The sequence below is a fragment of the Nycticebus coucang genome, chromosome 15 (assembly GCF_027406575.1).
Source record: "Nycticebus coucang isolate mNycCou1 chromosome 15, mNycCou1.pri, whole genome shotgun sequence".
Lineage (NCBI taxonomy): Eukaryota > Metazoa > Chordata > Mammalia > Primates > Lorisidae > Nycticebus > Nycticebus coucang.
Genome location: NC_069794.1, coordinates 88,387,747 through 88,406,351, shown reverse-complemented (window position 1 = coordinate 88,406,351; position 18,605 = coordinate 88,387,747). Strand labels below are relative to the sequence as shown.

The window sequence follows — 18,605 nt, the reverse complement described above, 5'->3', positions numbered from 1 at the left end:
AACCACATTTGCAAAAACAAATGAAGGCATCGTAGCTGGAAAATAGCTTTTATACTTTTTCCCTCTAACAGCATAATTCTGTGTCTGGGAGTACTTGGTATGTTAGTTAAAATGTTTGCTTTGGTAACACATTATAATCACTTATAATACAGTGATGTGAGTTGCAGGGATTTTTGTAATATCTTCATGTCTTCTGAAACGTTTAAGAGTAAAATTATGTAATTCTAAAAATCCTTTTAGTCTATAGAGGGTTTTTTTTTTTTTTTTTTTTTTAATTTGGCCGGGGCTGGGTTTGAACCCGCCACCTCCAGCATATGGGACCGGTGCCCTACCCGCTGAGCCACAGGCGCCGCCGAGGGTTTTTTTTTTTTAATATAAAGAGATTTCAGTTAATTATTGTTTAATTCACCCACTGCTTTTCATTCATCATTTCTGAGTTGCTTTTTTTGTCTTTGATAAGACACTAGCTATATATTGATATCCTTAGAAAACTATTTCATAGTCTTGTTTAGGTTATTGTTCAAAGCTGTGTTTTAAGTATCATTAGAACTAAGCCCACTAGCTAATAATTTTGTTTTTGTGTTAAAAGAGACAGTTAAGAGTTGAGCACCGGGTTTAATATTGAAATAATCTCCTTTCATGAGTGTCACAAGTCTAGTTGACAGAAGTAAACAGAAGTTAGCCTTTTAAAAACACAAAGTTTAAATACCCACTTTCATAGGTATTTTTGTTATCTTAACTCCAAATATTTTATTAGGATAAGAAAAGACATTGTTTAAAAAATAGTTTTCATATTGAATTATCCAAATACTTGGGATTTCAACTAGTTACCTAATGGATAGTGATAATGTGGCAAAAACAAAACTCCCAAATTCAAGTTATCTGAGATCAAACAGAAGTGGGTTTTAGGTATTTTCTAGTCTGTGCGAGTTAATGTTTTACAACCAAGCCCTGGCCTGGAGAGTGGGGACTACATAACTTAAGGACAGGAACAAAACAGCACAGGATTTAAACAGTCAGAGGGGCTTCACGAAGGTTTAATAGATAGTGATGCTTTTCTTCCTAAACCTAATGCCAGTGGAAAGAAGCAGAAAATTTGTAAGCGGAATCAGGAAAACTTCTGAGTCAGGATTCAAACCCTTTAGGGAAAGTGGTTTTGACCAAAACCAAGCGGCTAACGGCAGAGGATCTTTTAAAAAGTCCTTTTCATGAGTAGAGGGAAGGCTGACTGAGGATTTAGAATAGAAATGGTTTTAAGAATGTGTGTTAGGACAAGTAACAAGCAATACTATTCCTAATTCCTATGTGTGTATTTCATTATACCCAAAGAACATTTCAGTCTGGTGTAAAGTACCTTTTCACTTTCAAAAGTTGCCAATACAGGCAGTCCTCTGGTTATGAACGAGATAGGTTTTGTAGGTTTGTTCTTAAGTTGAATTTGTATGTATAATGGAATAGGAACATTTACTACCTGTAATAGCTCCTGCTCATGTGAGTTGTACATAAAGTTGGATGTTTGTAACTTGGAGACTGTCTCTACTGTATTTTCCTAGACAGCACAGGAAATGGAAAGGGGAGGACAAGGCCCTAGGGATGCTGTAGTAGAAGGGAAGCCTTTGGTCTTTTGGTGGTAGAAGATGATAACTAAGCAACTCTACAGCGATTGAGAACATTCTCTCCTAGAGCTTCCCAGAGTTCTAGGATTCCCAGCTCTGAATCAGCTGAAATGCTGTCAATTCTGTACCTTGAGCTAGTTAAGGCTGAGATGGAAAACATCAATCTTGAAAATTACCAGGATTAAATGTTGGAGCCCATGAAGCCATTTTTACCTCTGAAAGTTCCTGAGTTGTTGTACAGCGATAATGTTTCTTATTTAAATGCTATACAGTAACATACTAAATTACATTATTTGCCTTAGAGCTTCTGAATTACTGATCTTTTAACTATTTGAGCTCTGTGAATCTGATCTCCAGTTTTATAGTATAAGTTTTACATCTGCTGTGTAAACTTCTTTACAATATGCCAAAGTCGAGATCTAATTAATGTTCTATTTGTCTTCTTAAAAGTAAATATGAATTTGTTTTCTATTTTAGGGCATTTGATGTAGAACTGCTTTATATAGCACAGTTCTTCAAAATTCCAATAGCAGAAATTGCTGTCAACTGGACTGAAATTGAAGGTTAGTATTGTTTATGTTCTGACTGATCTCTTTAGTCAAAGTTGGGAGATGTCAGACAATACAGTTGCCTAGTAAAGTCACTGACTTTAATGTTCTCCCACTCCCTTCATCAAGGCCTTTGCAGCTGTCTTGAGACCCTGCTCCGTAACAAGTACTGCCTGTAAGCCCCTCCTTCTGGCTTGCCTTCTCTGTCGTTTCTGTCTTTTCTTGGGGCATTCAGTAGTACACCTACTGCCCTGACCAAGAAAGTTCAGTAAAACCTGCTGCAATAGACAAGGTCATGGTGACCTGAGGTTAGGAGCAAGGTTGATAGTCTTTTGAGATAAACGTCATTGTTTGCATCACCATTTCATTATACTTTTTTGTCACTAAGTGGATATTAAGTATCTACAAACTACTATGCAAAGCTAAATAAGTAATAATTTTTACTCTAAATGTTCAGTTAATTCAGAGCCATTTTTAAACTGTTATCTGTCTATGTAGTGATCCATCCATCTATCCAAAAATGTCAAGATTTCTTAATTCTATAATTTGAAGTCTTAGTAATTACTATTTGGAAACACTTGGGCAGCTCCGAAATATAGAGTATATATATAGAATTTGAAATACATTCTTTTTCTCCTTTGCTTACCTTAGAATGAACCTCAGTTTTGTTTTTTTTTTGAGACAGAGTCTCACTATGTTGCCCTGGGTAGTGTCGTGGGTCATAGCTCACAGCAACCTCAAACTCTTGGGCTTAAGCAATTATCTTGCCTCAGCCTCCCAAGTAGCTGGTACTATAGGTGCCCGCCATAATGCCTGGCTATTTTTTGGTTGTAGTTGGCCCGGGCTGGATTTGAACCTACCAGCTCCTTTGTATGTGGCTGGCGCCTTAGCTGCTGAGCTACAAGCACTGAGCCGCAATGAACCTCAATTAATTCATGATGTAGGAGCAGTTAACATAATCAACTACAGACTTTATCAAAGTCCACCTCTCCCTGGTGATCCACCTCTCTTTGAGAGTCATTGTTGCAGTAAGTCTTTATTACTCTTTAACCTCAGATGTTTAGAGACAGAAAAATATTAAGAACCAGTCTTGAGATTATACAAACTGTATAGAATGGATTCAAACCTCGTGGTGTCTTGCTGAATCAAACTGAGTTTACAGAAAGTTAAATCTCCTCTGCAGCCTGGAATCAGAGAAGATTGGGAAGCAGGTAAAAGGATTGCTCAGAAGTATCACGAGCAGCTCTGTTCATCTATCTGTGTTGATCTATGCCCAACATAGACTCTACAGGACCATGAAATGGGGAAAAGCAAAAATCAGTTGATGTTTATGTCACCTGCTCATTGGTGTTAGAGAGACAGCTGTGTTGTAATCTGAGTTATAGGTATCTCAACTTCTTCATTTGTGAAATGAAGAAAATATCCCCTGAAATAAAAAAGAAAAAAAAAAATAGAAAAAAATAATGTGCTTTATCAGATATTGGGTAGTTTAAAAAGTAACAAAACAAAAAATATGGTACCTGATTGATTATACAGAATAAGGCTAATGTCTACAAAGTGCTTCAGTGGTAGTGTTTTCATAAGAAAGCTAAATTTATATATATTTAGAGCAGTGGAAAAGCTCTTCCTTGAAGATAAAGTATAATTAAAATGTCAATGAAATTTTTTTTTTTTTTTTTTTTGAGACCGAATCTTACCCTGATGCCCTGGGTAGGTGCCCTGGTGTCACTGAAGCTCACAGCAACCTCAAACTCCTAGGTTCAAGTGATCCTCTTTCCTCAGTAGCTGGGACTACAGGCATGAGCTACCATGCCCAGCTAGTTGGTTTTTCTTTTTTTCTTTCTTTCTCTGTTTTTAGTAGAGATGGGGGTCTCACTCTTGCTTAGGCTAGTTTTGAACTACTGAGTTCAAGTAATCTGCCTGCCTCCACCTCCCAGGGTGCTAGGATTATAGGCATGAACCATTGGGCACTGCTGGCTATGAAATTTTTTATTGATACATAATATTTTACCTATTTACAGGTTACATGTGAGTATTTATTGTACACATAGAAGATATAATGACCACTCAGGGCATTGGGGTATCCATCACCTTGAACACATTTCCTCTCTTCTAGCTACTTTGAAATAGACCACACGTTGATGTTAACTATAGTCACCCTACTCTGCTTTTGAACATTAGGACTTAAAACTTCTATGTACCCATTAACCAACCTCTTCTACCCACACACATACACACACACCCCTTTCCCAGATTCTGATATCCATCTTTCAACTCTCTGCCACTATGCGGTCATCTATTATTTTGTTAAATAATGAAATAATTATTTTTAAATTGCAGGTTCTAAACTAGTTCCATTTTGGAGCTGGCTACAAATGGGCAAAGACCTACTTTTTATACGACTTCGATATTTGACGGGTGCCTGGAGGCTTGAGCAAACTCGGAAAATGAATTAGGTTGTTTGCACTCTTTGATTGTACTCTTATGTATGTGTCGAATTATTTCATTTGAAATTCGAATTTTAAATAAAGCCAGAATAAACCTATTGTCATTGCCTTTTAATAATTTTAAATAATTAACTCCTGTAAGTAAAAATTTGCATGCCTCTTAGACAAAATGGGGTTTTTTTTCTGGTGTTTGTAGAAGTCACGTTTTCTTCTGCTTTAGTAATTTTGTTTATTTAGCTTAGTTGTTATGATTCTGAGAAATACAACTTTTAAACAAGAAGACAGAGCAGTTATTCTTACTCTTAAGTGCCTGCATAATTCTCATGAACTTAAACCATAGTCATGTAACCATTTTCAGAGATTCAAAAATAAAGTTAGCATAAAATTTAATATATACAAATTTATCCATATCAAACCTGTTTCAACCTATGAAACTTTAGAAATTTATATGTTAAAAGCAAGATGATAGTGTCAGTAACAAAGGTGTCCATTTCCTTTTACAGTCTTATTTTCCCCCTTCCTAATCTTATATATACTGTATTTTTATACTTTCGGCAGCCCTTCCCTCTTGAGTTCATGTTATTTGGAAAAATCTAATTAAAAAGGGATTAAAGTGGTCAGGCATAGTGGGGCTCAGGGTCTGTAATCCTAGCAATCTGGAAGGCCAAGGTGGGTAGATCCCTGGAGCTCAGGCGTTCAAGACCAGCCTGGGCCAGAGTGAGACCCCATCTCTACTAAAAATAAGAAAAAATTAGCTAGGTGTTGTGACAGACACCCATAGTCCCAGGTACTTGGGAGGTTAAGGCAGGAGGGTCACTTGAGCCTGGGAGATTGAGTTTGTGATGAGCTATGTTGATGCCACTGCACTCTAATCTGGGTAACAGAGTGATGCACTTTCTCAGAAAAGAAAATTAAAATTTCTTAACATTGAGCCAGGAGCGGTGGCTCATGCCTATAATTCCAGCACTCTGGGAGGCCAAGGCAGGCATATTGCCTGAGCTCACAAGTTCGAGACCAGCCTGAGCTACAGCAAGACTCTTACCTCTAAAAATACCAGGTGTTGTGGCAGGTGCCTATAGTCCTGGCTACTTGGGAGGCTAGGCAAGAGAATCACTTGAGCCCAGGAGTCTGAGGTTGCTGTGATCTATGACACCACTGCACTCCATGGGGGCAGCAAAGTGAGACTCTGTCTCAAAGAAAAAAAAATTTTTTAACATTGATAAGTATATTTACTTAGTAACATCAGAACCTTGTGTCTTTGAAATACTATCAGGACTAATAGTAATTATAAAATAATGAACCCCAAGTCAGAATTAGATTGTTTCTACCATCTTAGAGAAGCTACTACTATTCATAATAATATCCAGTATTTATTAGATGCTTACTGTATACTGGCCACTGTTCTAAGCACTTATATACTGATTCATCTAACCTGTACAGCAGATGGGGGAACGAAAGCAGAAAATGGTTACGTGCCCACAGTTGCACGGTTAGGGAAGAGTGGCATCATGATTCTAACCCACGGAGTCTGGCTCCAGAGCATACATGCCCTCTTTAATGATGATGCTATAACTTTTGGTTTTGGAGGGTTTGAAAATCGGAGGTTATGTAAGTAGAACATGTTAGCAGTACATTAAACGTTTGAAAAATAAAATTGAAATGGAAAAGTAAGCTGAAAGTTACAGCTTATTAACATTTTGAAAATAGAAACCATTCCTTAATCAAATTAGTATCCCTGGCACAGTACTTATTAGCATATAGTAATAATTAAATGAGTAAGCACACTTCATTTACTAATAGATTTTGAGAGCATTTAAGTAGATTAAAAGAACAACAAAGAAAAGCGCATACAAGTAGGAAATGACAGCAAACAGGAAAGACCACGAACATGTATTTATTCATTCGTTTATTTTGAAACATTTTCACTCTGTTGCTCTTGGTAGAGTGCTATGGCATCATAGCTCACAGCAACTTCAAACTCCTGAGCTTGAGCAGTCCTCTTGCCGAAGCCTCCCAAGTAGCTGGGACTATGGGTGCCCACCACAATGCCCAGCTAATTTTTCGATTTTTAATAGCAGGGGGGTCTAACTCTTGCTCAGACTGATATTGAACTCCTGAGCTCAAGCAATCTACTTGCCTGGGTCTCCCAGAGGGCTAGGATTAAAGACGTGAGCCACCACACCCAGCCAAGACTACAAGAATTCATAAGAATTTATAACCCCTTGAGCTAAAAGTAAGATCACTAATGAACCTAAAAGGTGATGAAATAATTTATTATTCTTTATAAGCTAGTGATTAAAATGCATACTTGAAGCATAATAGGAATTTTGGGAGAAAGTGTTGCTTTTTTATGTGGTTCATCCATGAAGACTTAAGATTTCTGATACCTTTGATGCCACCTTACCATACTAAGCACACATTGACTTAAGCTAAGAGCATAGTTCATACAGAATCTGAGGCAATCTGAAAGAAAAGGTAGTTTAGCTAATTTTCAGAGCCCATTAACAAAAATAACACATAGCAATAGCAGAGTGAAATGGCAAAATATCAGCTACTACCCTTTTAGTGTATCCAAGGAATCTGATAAGCATTTTATATGCATTATTTAATCTGATAGACTCCAGTACAGGTATGATCACCCACATTTCACAAATGAACCGTATTTAAATAAGTAAATTTCCCAAGATCACACAACTAGCTATTAATCATGCTCCACTGAGATAAAAAAAAAAAAAAAGGGAACATAAAGAAGTATGGGGAATGATTAAAACAATGCGAATCTCATTGCAATGAAATGATCATTTTTACCTTGACATGTTCTTAACATGTGTGGAGTTTATTTGACTTGAGATTATGTCTAGACATCTTTATATTGACATGAGCTTGAACTATGCAGGTCCACTTATATGTGTCATTAGATGACAATTTAAAGCAAAAGGGCCGGACCTGGTGGCTCACACCTGTAATTCCTAGCACTTTGGGAGGCCAAGGTGGGTGGATTGTTTGAGCTCAGGGGTTTGAGACCAGCCTAAGCAAAACCAAGACCTCATCTCTACTAAGAATCGAAAAACTGGGGCGGCACCTGTGGCTCAAGGAGTAGGGCGCCGGTCCCATATGCCGGAGGTGGCGGGTTCAAACCCAGCCCCGGCCAAAAACCACAAAAAAAAAAAAAAAAAAAAGAATTGAAAAACTGAGGGAGGGGGAATCACTTGAGCCCAAGAGTTGGAGGTTGCTGTGACACCACGGCGCTACACAGGGCAACAGCTTGAGACTCTTGTCTAAAAAAAACAAAGGAAGGTAAAGGATGGAAAGCTGGAGAATTTAATGCCAGGAAAAGAAGATTTCATAATTTTAGAGAGGTCTGGCTTTAAAAAATCAAGAAAACAGGAGAAGTAGGTTCTGCTGACCAGGAGGTTACAAATATTCCCAGATACCGTAAAGAAAATCACTGAGGCTGGGTGCGGTGGCTCACACCCGTAATCTAACACACTGGGAGGCCGAAGCAGGAGGGTTCCTGGAGCTCAGGAGTTCAAGACAACCACCCCCCAGAGCAAGAGTGAGACCCCATCTCTACAAAAAGTAGAAAAATTGGCTGGGTGTGTTGGTGCATCTGTAGACCCAGCTACTCAGGAGGCTGAGCCCAGGAGGGAGCTATGATGACGTCACAGTACTCTGGCCAGGGTGAAAGAGTGGGACTCTGTCTTAAAGAAATTATTCAGAAGAGCGGATATCTGCCCGAACAAGTTTTTAGTGTAAATGAAATGGGGGGAGGGGGAAGGAATGCCGCAAAGAACATTTATTAGTAAGAAAGAAAAGTGGTGAGTACCAGGATTCAAAGCAGGAAGGGATAGGCTAACTACTGCTTTGTGCAAATACAACTGGGTTTATGACCAAAACTGCCCTTATCTATAAGACTGCTAAACCCCAAGCTTTGAAGGGAAAAGATAAACACCAGCTGCCTGTCTTTGGGTCATATGTACAAGAAGGCCTGGACAATGAGAACCCTTTTTCTGTATTGATTCCATAGGTGCCTGAAGTCAGGAAGTATCTTGCCAGTAAAGGACTGCCTTTTAAAGTTTTTCTGAGATTCAACAATGCCCCTGGCCACCCATGGGCTCCCTACCCAGGGCAACAGAGTGAGAAAATCCTAAGAAACAGCCCCCCAAAATCCTCCTGGAACTAATAAATGTGTTCAGCAAAATCACAGAATATATAATAAACATACAAAAATCCGTTATATTTCTTTATAATAGCAATAAACGCACAGGCTGGGGTGGGGAACATGTGGCCTCTAGGTCCTTATGTGTGGCCTCTTGAGTGAATCCAAATGTTACAGAACAAATCCTTTCATTTTTATGACTATTATTTTTGTTTGTCTTTTATATTTTTATTTCATTTAAAAAATTAACAGATTGGGCAGCACCTGTGGCTCAGTGACTAGGGCACCAGCCCCATATACCGAGGGCGGTGGGTTCAAACCCAGCCCCCCACCAAACTGCAACAACAAAAAAATAGCCAGGCGTTGTGGCGGGCGCCTGTAGTCTAAGTTTCTGGGGAGGTTGAGGCAAGAGGATCGCCTAAACCTAGAAGCTGGAGGTTGCTGTGAGCTGTGACGTCACAGCACTCTACCGAGGGCAACAAAGTCAGACTCTGTCTCTAAAAAAATTAACTAATTAATTAAAAATATATACAAAATTAATATATCTAAAATACCAAAGAATAAAATAAGTTTTAACCAAATAATCCTCCCAGATTGATCAGCATAATTAAAACATTAGTAAGTCACAAAAGCTAATTGACAGCTACTACACCCATGATTTAATTGTAACTTCCCTGACCTGACTGGTTCCACCACTGCAAGACGTCGGCCAGCTAGTGAGAGTTTATGGGGTTTGAGTCCAATAGTCTGTTATCAGCTATTGACAATAGTGCACTATGTTTCTTTATTTTTCTTCTTCTTCTTCTTTTTTTTTTGAAACAGAGTCTCATTTTGTTGCCCTTGGTATAGTGCTGTGGGATCATAGCTCACACCAACCTCTAACTCCTGGGCTTAAGCCATTCTCTTGCCTCAGCCTCCCAAGTAACTGGACTACAGGCGCCCACCACAACACCCAGTTGTACTACTTTGCAGTCCCACTAACAGTGTATAAGTGTACCTTTCTCTCTGCAGCCACACCAGTAGCTGTTGAGTTCTGACTCTTTAATAATGGCCATTCTAATAGAGGTACAATGGTATCTCACTGTAGTTTTCGTTTTCCCGATGTTCAGTGATATTGAGCATTTTTTCATGTATTTTTTGGCCATTTGTCTACTCTGAAAAAAATGTCTGTTTATGTCTTTTGCCCACTTTTTGATAGGACTGGTTGGTTATATTTTCTTGCTGATTTGAGTTCTTTGCAGATTCTGGTGATTAGCCCTTTATAAGATGTAGAGCTTCGGAATATTTTCTCCCATTCTGCAGGTTGTCTAATCACTCTCCTGATTCCTGCCTTTGCTATCCAGAAGTTTTTTAATTTATTCAAGTCCCATTTATTTATTTTTGTTACATTTGCCTTTGGGGTTGTAGTCATAAATTCTTTGCTTAAACCAGTATCTAGAAGAGGTTCTGCTACATTTCTTCGAGAATTCTTATGGTTTCATGCCTTACACTCAAGTCTTTCATGTATCTTGAATTTATTTTTGCATATGGTGAGAGACAGGAGTCCAGTTTCATTCCACTATTCTGGTGTGGGTATACCAAAACCCTGACTTAAGCATCACACAAGATAGCCATGTAACAAAAATACTTGTTTTGAAAAAATAAATAAATAAGAAAAAAAGAAAAATGAGCTAGCTATCAAGCCCTGAAAAAACATGGAGAAATCTTTTTTTTTTTTTTTTGAGATAAAGTCTCACTCTGTCTCCCTGGGTAGAATGCCATGGTGTCATCATAGCTCACGGAAACCTCAAACTCTTGGACTCAAGCAATCCTCTTACCTCAGTTTTTCAATTTTTTAGTAGAGACAGGTCTCACTCTCCTTCATGCTAGTCTTCAATTCTTTATTTTTTATATATATATTATATATTATATATATTTTATTGTTAATCATAGCACTGTACATTAGTGCAATCAAGGGATACAATGTGCTGGTTTCATATACAATCTGAAATATTCTCATCAAACTGTTCAACGAGGCCTTCATGGCATTTTCTTAGTTATTGTATGTAGACATTTGTATTCTGCATTTAGTAAGTTTCGCCTGTACCCATTCTAAGATGCACCGTAGGTGTGGCTCCCTCCACCCTAACCTCCCCCCTCCCTTCCCCTTCCTTGGCCCTTTCCCCATATTCTTGTGCTATAGTTGGGTTATAGCCTTCATGTGAAAGCTATAAATTAGCTTCATATTAGAGCTGAGTACATTGGATACTTTTTCTTCCATTCCTGAGATACTTTGCTAAGAAGAATATGTTCCAGCTCCATCCATGTAAACATGAAAGAGGTAAAGTCTCCATCTTTCTTTAAGGCTGCATAATATTCCATGGTGTACATGTACCACAATTTATTAATCCATTCGTAGGGTGAACCTATTCTCTGTTTATTCCTTTTCCCTGGTCGAGAGCCGAGTAAAGAGATAGCACCCAGAAAAGAGGTAGCCCTGGGGTCCCCAGCAATGCCCTCCCAGCTTTTCCTATCTTCTCTTCTTTTCCTTGGTCCCAAATCTTTTCTATTTCTGTAGACCTCTTCTCATTCTCTCCCTCTCCTTGATAGTAAATATGCTTTGTTTGAATGTAGGTAAGAATTGTTTATATATTTAGTTAATGTTGTAAGTGTATTCTGGGTTTTTTTAGAAGTATGTATTAGATGTTTTAAGGGGGTTTCAAATGTTGTAGGTGGGTTGAGAGTTTTTACTGTTCATTAGTGTTTTTATGTCACTAAAAACACAAGGGCTGACCTTGTTAAAGATAAGTCAGTCCCAAACAAGAGGCGACATGACTCCCCTCCACAGTTTGTCTGGGCAACCAGAGGCCTGTGAAGGGAAGCCCAGGATGACTCCCCAAGGTGGGACTAGCCCTGAACCTTGGCTACTGCTCAGTCTCTTGAAAATAAAGAAGAGCAATGAGGATGACCTGGGTATTTGATTTCTTCTGGTGTGGGGAAATTTAAGATAATTCTAGGTTTGTGCAACTAATTGTAATACAAAAAGTTTCACAGGGTCTCTCAACTCAACTCTAATTTATTGTTGCCTTGCTAACCTTTGAGAAAGAAAGGGAAATTAGAAAAGCATAGCGTTTAACACCAAGACGTGCTCATGCTGGAAAGCCTACTTTCCTTTTTTGTTACGGGGATTTAGAAAAAGCTTGTACAGATTCTATAGAGTTAAATGTGCAAACATCACACAGCCATTTTCTCCAGGATGCAGCTCATCCCCACTTTGATTGATACTCTGAGGCTTGTGGGGGGAAGGGGCAGAAAGGGACAGAATATATGCATCGGGTGGGACCAGGCTCCCTGATACCTGATTTCTCGGAGCTGTGCTGCCGGCATGTTATAAGCACAGGAGAACCAGCGGGCACTAAGCGCTCTTACGAGTGGCTAATTCCAGACAAGCGCGGGGCTGAGGAGGCCACTCTCCTCAGGTACTCTTCCCCAAGCACTGGAAGGACGCTTTCTTTTGTTTGGTTGGAAGGCTTCTTGGGTTGGTCAGAGGATGCTCTGATGACTCAGGAATACAGGGTGGGATTTTCTCCTTGCTGGGCTGTATTCTGGGGCACTGGGACATGTTTGATCCCCAGGTGCTGAAAAAAGAATGTATGGTTTTCTTCTGCACCCAGGCCTGGCGTGGGTCAACTCTCCGCTGGCGAACAATGGCCCCCAGAAGGTACTCTTAATTCTGACACCATTTCTTAGCTAGATGCTTTTTGTAAACAGGAAGAAAAGTGGTCTGAGGTGCCCTATGTGCAAGCTTTCTTTTCCCTCAGGGACAACCCCCAGCTGTGTAAGACCTGTCAGATAGTCTGCTCTCTTAGCTGTAGTAACTTGCCCAAATGGTCAGGGATTCTCAAGGGAGACACCATCACTCCCTAGTTCAAACCCTCCATCTACTTCTCCCACACCTTCCTCCATGTGTTCAGAAAATCCTAGGAATTTTTACTGGTCCTACTGGGACCCCCAGACAGCAACCATATCCTTCTTTGTGTCCCTTGGTTGAGACTGTGGGTGGTGAAAGGGGAAGTGCACGAGTATACACTCCATTTTCTCTAGCAGATTTGAGGCAAATTAAAATTGATTTAGGAAAATTTTCTGATGATCCTGATAAGTACATAGATGTTCTCCAAGGGTTAGGACAAAGCTTTGACCTCTCTTGGAGAGATATAATGTTACTATTAGATCAAACTTTAACATTTAACAAAAAATGAAGTTCTGGATGAAGCTAGAAAGTGGGGTGATTGGTAGTTCATGTCCAATACTGATGGCTGTATGTCTCCTGGAGACAGGGACAGATACCCCACAGGAAGACAGGCAGGTCCCCTTCAGGATCCCGAATGGGACCCTGGGAAAGAAGGTGACTAGTGGCTTAAACATTTTCTAACATGTATCCTAGATGGTTTACCTTGGTCCAAGAAAAAGCCTGTGAATTATTCCAAGTTGTCTACTATTTGCCAGGAGCAAAACGAGAGTCCCTCAGCCTTTCTTGAGAGGCTTAAGGAGGCAATGAGGAAACACACCCAATTGACACCTGACAACATAGAGGGTCAAATTATTTTAAAAGACAAATTTATTACTCAAGCAACTCCAGACATTCAAAGAAAACTCCAGAAATTGGCTCTAGGCCTAGATCATAATCTGGAGAATCTTCTTAAAATAGCCACTATGGTCTTTTATAACTGAGATCAGGAGAAAAAGGAGGAAAAAGAGAGAAGGGATCAAAAAAGAATGACAGGTCTAGTAATGGCACTCCGATGAACGAGCACCTTCCAGGGGCAGGGGGAAGCCAGAGGTGCTAGGGATAAGTGCTTCCAATGTGGTCAGGCTGCTCACTTCAGAAAGGACTGCCCCAGCAGTACTGCTGGCTGGGCAAGCCACCTGGCCCCTGTCCAGAATGTAAGGGTGACCACTGGAGGGTGGCCTGTCCCCAGAGGCAAAGGCCTCCTGGGACAGTGATCCCATCTGCACCCAAACTGGGCTGAGGGTGCCCGGGGCATCTCATGGCTCCAACTTGTGTCATCACCCCTCAGGAGCCCCGGGCTTACCTTATAGTGGAGGGCCAGGAGATAGAATTTCTTCTGGACACTGGAGCAACCTTTTCTGTAATTCTCTCTAACCCTGGTCTTTTACCGCCCCCAAATTGGTAACTATATCAGGGGGTGTCTGGAAAGCCAGTTACCAAATTTTTCTCTCAGCCTTTAAGCTGCAAAGGAGAGACTGGCTATTCTCTCATGCCTTCCTAATCATGTCTGAAAGTCCTGCTCCCCTTTTGGTGAGGGACATACTAACTAAAGCAGGAACAACGATTTATATGAATATGGGACAGGAACCTATATTATATCTTCGCTTATTAGAGACAGAAATTAACCCAGGAGTTTGGGCTACTGAGGGACAGGTGGGAAGAGCAAGATATGCTCAGCCAGTCCAAATTAAGTTAAAGAATCCCACTATCTATCCCAATCAAAAACAATATCCTCTAAAAGCAGACACTAAGAATGGACTAATGCCTATAACACAGAATCTAAAGTGACAGAAATTATTAATACCTTGCAACAGTCCATGTAACACTCCTATTCTAGGAGTGCCAAAGCCAAACAGGACTTGGAAACTAGTCCAAGACCTCCGCATTATAAATGAAGCAGTCATTCCTCTCCATCCTGTAGTTCCCAATCCCTACACGTTATTATCTCATATCCCTGTAAAGGTTGCCTATTTCACAGTATTAGACTTCAAAGATGCCTTCTTTTGCATTCCCCTTCATGAAAATTCCCAATCCCTTTTTGCTTTTGAGGACCCCTCTGATTCCAACAACCAGCTTACTAGGACTGTGTTATCCCAGGGATTTAGGGACAGCCCTCACTTGTTTGGACAAGCCTTAGCCAGACTTGAGTCGTTTTTCATATCCTACAGCGACTCTTATTCAGTATGTAGATAACATTCTCTTGGGAACATCAGATGCAGAGGAATGCCACCCAGCTACCCAAGCTCTCTTAAACTTTCTAGCTGATTGTGGGTACAAAGTTTCCAAGGCTAAAGCCCAATTTTGTGTCCCAGAAGTTCACTATTTGGGTCTCCAGCTTTCACAGGGGAAGAGAGCCTTGGGCAAGGAAAGAATAGAGCCTATATTGGCTCATCCTAAACCTCGAACTCTCAGACAACTTCAAGGCTTCTTAAGAATTACAGGTTTTTGTAGACTCTGGATTCCTGGATATAGTGAAATAGCTAAACCACTCTATTCTTTAATTAAAAATGCTCAAAAAGAGGGTCTAGTCACTTTAGAATGGGAACCGGAAGCAGATAAGGCCTTCCAACGGTTGAAAAATGCTCTTTTGCAGGGCCCTGCTTTGAGTCTTCCCACTGGCCAGCAGTTTAATCTGTATATTAAAAAATGAACTGGAATTGCCCTGGGAGTTTTGGCCCAATACTGAGGTCCAGTTCTACAACCTGTAGCATATCTTAATAAAGAAACTGACACTGTGGCCAAGGGATGGCCACACTGTCTACGAGTTGTAGCAGCGGTAGCCCTCTTAACCCCAGAAGCAACCAAGCTACCTTTAGGAAAAGATCTAACTATTTACACTTCTCATGGCCTTACTGGACTTTAGGAATCTCTGGCTGTCAGATAACCACCTTCTGAAATATCAAGCCTTATTACTAGAAGGACAGTGCTGCAATTACGCACCTGTGCTACGTTGAATCCTGCCACTTTCCTCCCTGAATCCCATGAGGAGGTAGGGCATGATTGCCAACAGATTATAGCACAGGACCATACAGCTAGAGAAGACTTACAAGAAACTCTCTATCTAATCCTGAGATGGTTTTATATACAGATGGAAGTTCTTTCATAGAACGTGGAGCATGAAAAGCAGGCTATGCTGTAGTTACTCAGTACGCTGCAATGGAAAGCGGGTCTCTCCCTCCAGGAACTAGTGCGCAATTAGCTGAGTTAATAGCCTTAACCCGTACTTTAGAAATTGGGAGAAACAAACGAGTCAATATATACACTGACTCAAAATATGCCTTCCTCATTTTACATGCCCATGCCGCTATTTGGAAGGAAAGACAATATCTATCTTCCAATGGCTCTCCCATAAAATATCATCATGAAATAGGTTGTTGCAAGCCGTTCATGCTCCACAAGAAGTAGCAGTTATTCATTGTAAGGGACATCAAAAGACCTCAGATGAGATTTCCAAAGGTAACGAACTTGCTGATAAAGAGACTAAAATGGCAGCACAAAAAGGACTAATTCCCCCGGTGGCACCCCTTATTTGGGAGGGATCACTTGAGAATCATGCACTTCAACATACCCAAAAAGAGAAAGAGTGGACTTTATCCAGAGACTATTCACTACTACCATCAGGCTGGTTACAAAATAAAAGTGGATTCTTTTTTTTTTTGGCCAGGGCTGGGTTTGAACCCACCACCTCCGGCATATGGGACTGGTGCCCTATACCTTGAGCCACAGGCACCGCCCAAAAGTGGATTTTTGTTATTACCTGCTGTAAGCTAATGAAAATACTTAAACTTTACATCAGTCTTTTCATTTTGGCACCGAAAATACCTATCAAATGGCTAAGGCTCTTTTTAAAGGCAAAAACCTATTCCAAGCCATAAAACAGATAACAAGGACTTTTGAGATATGTCAGAAAAACAATCCTTTAAATCACCATCTAGCTCCCCCAGGTATACAGAGACACGGTAGATATCCAGGTGAAGATTGGCAAATGGATTTCACTCACCTCCCTAAAGTACATGGCATCCAATATTTACTAGTATTTGTGGATACTTTTACTAATTGGGTTGAAGCATTCCCTTGTAGAACACAAAAGGCCCAGGAAGTGGTAAAGGCTTTAGTACATGAGATTATCCCCAGGTTTGGACTCCCTCAAAGTTTGCAAAGTGATAATGGGCCAGCCTTCAAGGCAACAGTAACACAAGGACTATCTAAAGCTCTGGGCATAAAATATCACCTGCACTGCTCTTGGAGTCCCCAGTCCTCTGGGAAGGTAGAGAAAATGAATGATAAAATCAAATGACAGTTACAAAAGCTAACTCAAGAAACTCATCTCCCTTGGACTAAAATACTTTCCATCGTTCTCCTTAGAATGAGGAATTTACCTCAGAAGCTCGGTTGTAGCCCATTCGAATTATTATATGGAAGACCCTTTTTAACTAATGATTTATTACTAGATCTGGAGACTACAGAATTAGTAAAACGTATCACTTCTTTAGCTAAATTTCAACAAATCCTTAAAAACCTCCCAACTACATTCTCACAATCCACACTGAAGGAACTTTTCTCCCTGGGGATCTAGTCATGATCAAACTCTTCCCTCTAATTCACCTTCCCTAACCCCAACTTGGGAAGGTCCCTTTTCTGTTATCTTGTCTTCTTCTACAGCTGTTAAAGTTACAGGAGTGGATTCCTGGATACGTCATTCATGAGTAAAATCCTGAAACCCTCCACCTTCTACGGACGCAGACTATGAAGAGAGCCAGCCACATTCCACCTACACTTGTGAACCAAAAGAAGGTTTGAAGTTATTATTTAAAAAACAGCAAGAAAAATGTTAATATAGTTTTCTTTTAGCATCACTAACTTTGTGCTTCTAACCTGACACTGTCCTACCTTTGCTTTTTACTGATTATACTAATCAGATTTATCTTTTCCAGAAATGTCATCAGGCCACACACAGTAAAGATGGTTCTGATCCAAGACCTGAACCCCTGTATCGCTCTGTCTCCGAAAAAACCCTAACTGCCCCTTCTATCATTGCCTGATTCAGCAGGAAGCAGTTAGATCGAGTCTTCGCCCTTTTCCCTAACAGCAGTTAGAGTTTCCACTCGGAGAGGGAGAATTGATGTAGGACAAGGCAGCACCATGACCTGCTGCCTTAGCCCTGGAGGTGTTGATGCTCCTGCAGACAGAGGAACAGGAACCAGCTTGCTGCAAGGCCGGACACCTGCGGGGCAGATGCTGGCGCTGTGCTGTCTCCTCCACGTGGACTTCTGACTGGTCAGTTTCATGGATAGCGCCTTGCTGTCTCCTCCATAGTGCACTTCTGACTGGTGGATTTCCTATCAGTTTCCAAGGCCTGAGAGTTCACTGGACAGCTGGCTATAACTGACAGGACTCACACCCTAGTAAAACAACCTCCCTGCCACTATATAAACCCCTGAGCAGAGAGTCCAAGGACAGACCTGGATGGAGCAGGAGAGCTTGTTCCCCTCCTGGATTCTCTCTGCCAGGAGGTTTTATTTTTGTAGTTGTTGTAATTTTTGGTTTCTGAAAATAAATCCTGACTTACCACTGATCCTGTGGTCCGTCGATTTATTCTTCAAATCGCTGCAACCAAGAACCTGAAATTCTGGTATCAATGCCATGGCACTCTACTCAGGGCGACAGAGTGAGACTCTGTCTCAAAAAAAATAAAATAAAAGCTATATATGCAACTAGTGCCCAACTTTTCCTTTTGAACATAAAAGAAGTATGAGAAGATCTATTGAATCCAAAATTTAATCATAAGAGAGCAGATTCTAATACCCCCTTCCCCCTAGATGTAGGCAGAGAGAGATTTGGTCCTATCAATGTTTTCAACTATGATTATATTTTTCTTCCCACATGCTGAATTTATAAAGAGAAAAATGATTTGAGTTTGAAAAAGTTTAAACCCTCCATTTAATCAAGTCCCATATAATATTTTTACCTTCTTTAATTCCTGCCTATTTATGTTTCTGATTATTAATATTAAGTGTATGACAGCTGAGTTTTAGCTGCAACCACATCATGTTTATTTTTTTATTT

The 18,605-nt window shown here is 40.3% G+C and overlaps 1 protein-coding gene across 2 annotated transcripts in view; it reads left to right on the top strand.

Annotated features, from left to right (window-relative positions):
* Window positions 1-4,706, top strand: part of ALG5 (ALG5 dolichyl-phosphate beta-glucosyltransferase) — a 51,732-nt gene extending 47,026 nt beyond the window's left edge. For both annotated transcript variants that reach the window (XM_053563054.1, XM_053563055.1), the window contains 2 exons: window positions 2,094-2,179; window positions 4,505-4,706. In XM_053563054.1, coding sequence (XP_053419029.1) covers window positions 2,094-2,179; window positions 4,505-4,620 — 202 coding nt within the window. In that variant the 3' untranslated portion in view covers window positions 4,621-4,706. The remainder of the gene's footprint in view (window positions 1-2,093; window positions 2,180-4,504) is intronic.
* Window positions 4,707-18,605: the final 13,899 nt, after the last annotated feature.